The sequence below is a fragment of the Sebastes umbrosus genome, chromosome 15, assembly GCF_015220745.1.
Source record: "Sebastes umbrosus isolate fSebUmb1 chromosome 15, fSebUmb1.pri, whole genome shotgun sequence".
Classification (NCBI taxonomy): Eukaryota; Metazoa; Chordata; class Actinopteri; order Perciformes; family Sebastidae; genus Sebastes; species Sebastes umbrosus.
In genome coordinates this window covers 10,370,882-10,377,198 of record NC_051283.1, presented here as the reverse complement: position 1 = coordinate 10,377,198, position 6,317 = coordinate 10,370,882, and the positions used below count along the sequence as shown (strand labels likewise).

Genomic DNA, 6,317 nt, shown 5'->3' with positions numbered 1-6,317 from the left:
GCATATTAAACACGGCGTCAGCCGGCGCTGAAATAACAGAGGTTACTACCAAATGTGTTTTTAATGTGATTATTAAAATAATTTCAGCTTTTAATGGAGTGTTTTAGTGTCCCAATGTCAGGTTTTCCACAATACAATTCTGGCATAAACAAAGGAGAATCTATTTTTGTTCTATTTTAGGGGGTTTTATTCATGAAAATAACCCAGAAATATCAACATCAGCACATCATCCTCATACAACCCGCACCAGTCTTAACTCCAGCTTGCACACACTCACACACACACACACACTTTGAAGAAGAGCCCCAGTCTCCCACAGCACTCTCTCATAATGACACCATCCCTTTAGGCGTCAACAGAGCGCCGGTGTATTTGGGGTAAACACATGGCTCCGGCAGCTCTGAAGATGACAGAGCGATAGGCCGGCGTGATGGGGCTCGGCGTCCCAGCGCTGCCAGAGCCGCGTACATCTGCCGGTGACAGAGTGGAAAGCTACCTGACAGCTGCTTCTCACACATCAGATAAGATTACAGGTATATATACCTGCTACACCTGTTCAAACAAACCCCTGTGTGTGTGTGTGTGTGTGTGTGTGTGCTGAGACAGAGATAGCAAACTAATCCAGTGGCAGGTGCACACTTGTAATTGGAGCGGCTAAAGATATAGACTGATGAAGGAGCTCATTATTATTTATGTGTTTGATTTATGTAAGCACCGATGGTGGGGGGGGTTAGAGAGGTTAGGTTGTGAAATTTTAAAGAGTTTATGCCTTTTTTTAATCCCGACATAGATCGGGTCATAAATTAAGAATAGACACCATAAGTGCATAACTGATGTTAAGAGTACATGGAAATCTAATCAGACAAGGATATTTCTGGGTGTGTATTCTTATCGGTGAACATTAACTGAAGGAGTTCACTTTTATTTACCACCACAACACTTCAGCCAGTCAGTCAAGTCAGTCAGTTGCAGGATCAAGGGGGGAGCCTTCAGCTGATGACATCACCTGCATGATTTAACGACGGCGTTGGCTCAAAGCAGCCGATTACAGGACGGTGATAAATCCGCTTGTGCATGTTAACACACACACACACACACACACGCACGTATACACACGCACGCCTCATCAGCTCCCTTTGGCTCTAGCCTGACATCTAGCGACACAGGCTGTAATGTGATCCTACATGACACGGACATGTTAACATAATGGGAGCTGTGAGAGGAGGAGGAGGAGGAATGTGCATTGTTGGGTAGAGCGGAGCAGGAAGCCGCCGCTGCTGCTGCTGCTGCTGCTGCTGGAGCGAGGGGTGTTATTTTCTGTGTGGTTCATAATATTCCTAATTATTGAGTGTAAAGAAAAACCTCCCTTTTGCATCTGTTTATACTTCCTGCTGTGATGTAATGATTTTGTAAATAGCAGGTTGGTTGTTTGGGGTTTTTTAACTCTCACCACACCACACTGCAGGGCTGACTAACACAACATGTTGTGGGCTGCTTTTGTGTTTTCTCAGCATTTCCTTGTCCCCCCCACACACACACACACACACCTCTGTTACTCATAACCTAAATTTAGTCAATACTCATACACATGAAAGTAATGAAGTTTCTAAGTATATCCTTGCAAGCAGGGGGAAAGGACACAGTGTTCCTTTAATACACACACACACACACCAAGTTCGTCTTTCCTTCAGTGGAGTCTGACAGGAATGAGGTCAGACACACCGATCCTCATTGCACATTATTATTATTATTACCCGTTTTTTTTTATTCCACCAATGGGAGGCCAGGGGGCGTGGCTCAGCTGCAAAATCGGGATGGAGACAGACGCCGATTGGCTCCTATATCTCGCGATGGAGGGTATAAAGCGGCGAGGTTCTCGTTGTTGTGTTTACAGTTAATATTACAGAGCTGCTCAGGAAACAGGGAGACTATGAGAAAGCGCAGCAGCAGCAGCTCCATTCAGCCACATGGTTCCTCATCAGCCGCCGCACAGACAAGCTGCGCTGCAGACAGCCAGGTTCGCTTAAGGGACTCGCACTGCTGTTGCGCACAGCGGCGCGTTCTGAGGTTTGCAGCAGGGCAAGTTTTCAGCCGTACAGGCAGTTGAAAGTTGATGCTGAGTTTCGGGGATTTATGTTTTTTTTTTTTGTAACAGTTTAGTCTCCAAAGAAAAACGGAACTGAACTGAAAAAAGACTTGGATGAACTTTTTTTTTTTTTAAACCCTGGTTTTCAAAATCAAAGTGAGGAATATTTTTTTTTTGTGAACTTTTGTTGTCAAAAGCACTGAGTGTGTTTTACAGGACAGTATGGTGCAGCACATGAGCCAGACAGAGAGCGCCCACGCTCACTCTCCCGGCGGGGACTCCACGGACACGGGAGAAATGGACCTGGAGATTGATGTGTCTCCAACTCCGGAGTCACCTTCCTCCTCTTCCTCCTCCTCCTCCTCCTCCAGGAGCGACTTGGCGTGGTGCAAAACTCCCACGGGCCACATCAAGAGACCCATGAACGCATTCATGGTGTGGTCGCAGATCGAGAGGAGAAAGATCATGGAGCAGTCGCCGGACATGCACAACGCGGAGATCTCCAAGCGGCTGGGGAAACGCTGGAAGCTGCTCAAAGACACTGACAAGATCCCGTTCATCCGGGAGGCGGAGCGGCTGCGGCTCAAACACATGGCCGACTATCCAGACTACAAGTACCGGCCGAGGAAGAAGGTGAAGTCCGGTGGCGGTGGTGGTGGCGGTGGTGGTGGTGGTGGAGCGAGTAAGCAGACGGCGGAGAAGAGCGCAGGAGAGAAGAGCGGCAAAGTGAAGAGGAGCGCCGCGTCTAAAGGAGGCAGCAGGACGCACAAGATGAAGAGCGCTGCGGGGCTGCAGGACTACGCGGCGTCTCCAGGTGACCACCAGGCGCTCTTCAAGTCCAGGTCTGGAGCGAGGCAGATACCGGAGAAGCAGCCTCTCCGGCGCGGACACATGTTCGGCGGTGCTGGCAGCCTGGAGAGCGGGCCTCCCTCCGTGGGAGTCCCGGCTAGTCCCACTCTGAGCAGCTCGGCGGAGTCCAGCGACCCGCTGAGTCTCTACGAGGAGCAGCAGAGCTTGCACGCGGCCACCAGCGAGTCTCGCGAGTCCTCCTCCTCCTCGCACAGGTACGCTCGAGCCTCCTCTCCGACACCGTCAGCCTCTCACTCTTCCTCCTCCGTCTCCTCCTCCTCCTCCTCCTCCTCTTCTTCTTCCTCGTCGGACGAGGAGTTTGAAGACGAGCGAGTGGAGCTGAACCCGAGCCCCGGGTTTGAGAGCATGTCCCTGGGAGGAATGGGCGGCTTCTCCGACGCGGAGGAGCTGGACCGGGACTTGGACTGGAGCTTCGGAGAGTGCGGGGCCGGGTCTCACTTCGACTTCCCCGACTACTGCACGCCCGAAGTCAGCGAGATGATCTCAGGAGACTGGCTGGAGTCCACCATCTCCAACCTGGTGTTCACCTACTGATAAGAAGAACAAGGAGCACGGTGGAGAGGAGCGTTTTGAAACTGTTCAAGAGACCTCCAGGCCAGAATGTTCCCGCCATTCTTTCCACTAAATAAGGGAGAGTGAAAACAAGGAAAGAAAAGGTTAACCTGCGCGCGCGCGTTAAAAGCCCCGCGCAGGTACACGCGCGCCGCTCACACACTTGAAACAGCTGGCTCCGCGTGCGCCTGACGGGGAGCGCGCAAGACGGTGGAAAAAAAAAAATGCTTAGTTTGCATTTGAGGAGTGAATGTAAAGCAAAGTGAGCAAGTGAAACAACGCGGACTTCAAACAAAATCCCGCGAGAGGATGATGATGATGATGATGAGGAGGAGGAGGACATGAGATTGAACTTTGAATCTTTAATGTTATTTCGGGGGACATTTAAAAAGGGACATTTTACTGGACAAAGCTCGTCATGTTTGTTAAAGATAAATAGCCAATTCACATTCAAGACCATCAAGTTGCTATTCAGGTGTTTTTTTCCAGTATAGTTTTAATATCAACACGCATGCCCTTCCTTCCGAGATAAAGGAGTTGTTGTTGTTGTTAAAAAATGCGTAAAAAATGTTCATTGCTGCGTAATTTACGCAATTTCTGTGACCATATAGGACACAATTCACTATCACCAGCTTTCTCTTTCAACGGCAGGACTTTAAAAAAACAAAGACTGACTCCAAACTTTCAGAAAACCCTTTTTTTCTGAACCTTTTTAAACACTCAGTGCACAATTCAGGACCAATGTTTCCCCCTCCAACGCGCATCCTTTCTGCCTAGTGCTTCAACTTTGTAGTTCCTCTGTGTCAAGATGACAAGTTTTTTTTATATTGATGTATTTATACCGGCCAAACTTTTTTATACATAGAAGTATTGTTCTCGTACAGGTCTCGTTTGTGTTCGTGCACATACACCTGTCTGTATCCAGCGCGGAAGGGCTAGAAGTGTATCTTATTTAAAAAAAAAAAAACATGTCTGACTTCTCTCACTTTTAAGGAGATTTTGAGTGTGTCATGATTTTCTACTTGTATTTTTGTACAAAATCTATAGAAAGGTGGGTTTTTTCCAGCAAGTGGGGTAGCCTACAACATTGTTGTTTTGGGTCTACATTGGTGTTCAGATGGGGGGTTTGTTTGGCACAATCTGACCTCACACAGTGTTTACAGTATTTACCCACATGCTTCTTAATGGCACAGTGACTCCAGTTTCACCAGCCAAGTAAACAAAGCGCCACTGAGGCTCCCAGCCTGAGTGGTGACTGTTTTCCAGTACACATAGACCTAAAAGTATATGAGTGGAAGATCCCATGGAGAGAGTCACTGTTTGGATAGAGCTAATACCTCTGTGTGCTTTTTATCAAGATAAGTTTTATTTGAACCACTGGATGGAATTTCACACTCATTCCACTTTGCCTAGACTTTGGAGGAGAGGGAGATGTATGAAGTGCTTCATCTGTTATTGCGCAAGTTGCATCAAAAAAATAGTATTTAACCTTTCTGTACCTGTTGGCTAAGTATAGCAGGCTAATTGTTTTCCTATATTATGGCATGGCAAATAGCATTTGTATTTCAGATTCAGGTATATGTAGCTATAGCTGTTGTGTTTAAGATTTTTAAAAGAATAATAACATGAAGATATTTATGTAAACTGACTGTACTATAAGCAAAGATTGTGTGTTTTATGTATGATGATGATCAACGACAGGCACTAGGACAGCCATCTTTGGACATCCTTATGTTGAAGATGATTGTGGTCCAGGAGTTTCTTTTTTCTTTTTACCTTTCGAGACATCTTCTTTTCTTTTTTTTCTATCGTCCTCTCTCTCTTTTCTTTTTTCATTTGTGCAATATGCTGTGTATGATCATGTTTTGTCCAATCATGCCAATATCATTTGATGTTTATAGCTCAAAACCAGCCAATGTTTGGGTCAATCACTGCCTCTCAGACCTCTGTACAGATTGTCGTTTTTTTTTTATTTGTTTTTCTTTTCTTCCAAGAAGGAAATAAAATCAGCTGGAACTGAAAAGTACAAAGTGTTTATTCCTTGTGGTTTTTTGATTATAACATTACAACCCTTTTTCAAAGAGCTCAGCATCCCACGGTTTTATGTAGCTCAGTGTGAAAAATGAGGAGATAACTGGAGCAGTCACACATATTGACGCCCCCCAGCATGCTCAAGAAAAAAGGTGAGCCTTCATTATCACATTCCACAGCTTCAGCCGTATTCAAAAGATCCAATCTGATGTCGGATGTTTACACTCTGGTGCATGCGTGCACATGAATATGTGTTTGGCTGCTGTGGGTAAAGTGTGCAGCTGCAGACTGTGAATCAATAGCCAGCCAGTGAATCGATAGGAGTGGTCTCTTTCTCCCTTCTCTTACTCCGTCTGATTCTACACGTGCACAAAACGTGGCTGCCATGGAAACACTGTATCCAAGAGAGAGAGGCTGCAATCCGCTCTGTGTGTGTGTGTGTGAGGTAAAAGGGACACAGACTGATCCATCGGGGTGGGGTGGGGTAGGGTGGGGTGGGGTAGGGTAGGGTGGGGGGGCGTCAGACATTTCTGCAAGGCATGACTGGAATAAAGGAGGAGGAGGAGGAGGCGTCTGGGTGCCAATGGGAGGGAGGGAGGAGAAGGTGCAGAGGGGGTGTTTGTCTGTCCTGGTGGATCGTGCAGGAGACTGCTCCCAAATCCAATTAATTCCTTCTGGATGCATTCATTTGTCTAGTGCATCTGACGAGAAAGAGAGACAGAAAGAGAAAGAGAGAGACCCCTAAGGTACAGTATTTAGTGTGTATCAATTTACGCCC

The 6,317-nt window shown here is 46.8% G+C and overlaps 1 protein-coding gene across 1 annotated transcript; it reads left to right on the top strand.

Moving 5' to 3' along the window:
• The first annotated feature begins 2,270 nt into the window (after positions 1-2,270).
• sox4a (SRY-box transcription factor 4a) lies at positions 2,271-5,534 on the top strand. Its single transcript, XM_037794813.1, has one exon. It carries the CDS (start codon positions 2,309-2,311, stop codon positions 3,488-3,490), a length of 1,182 nt encoding a protein of 393 aa, XP_037650741.1. The 5' UTR covers positions 2,271-2,308; the 3' UTR covers positions 3,491-5,534.
• The last annotated feature ends 783 nt before the right edge of the window (positions 5,535-6,317 follow it).

Bases quoted from the DNA above. Each gene is read 5' to 3' on its own strand.
- sox4a (XM_037794813.1), top strand. From the start codon at position 2,309: ATGGTGCAGCACATGAGCCAGACAGAGAGCGCCCACGCTCACTCTCCC.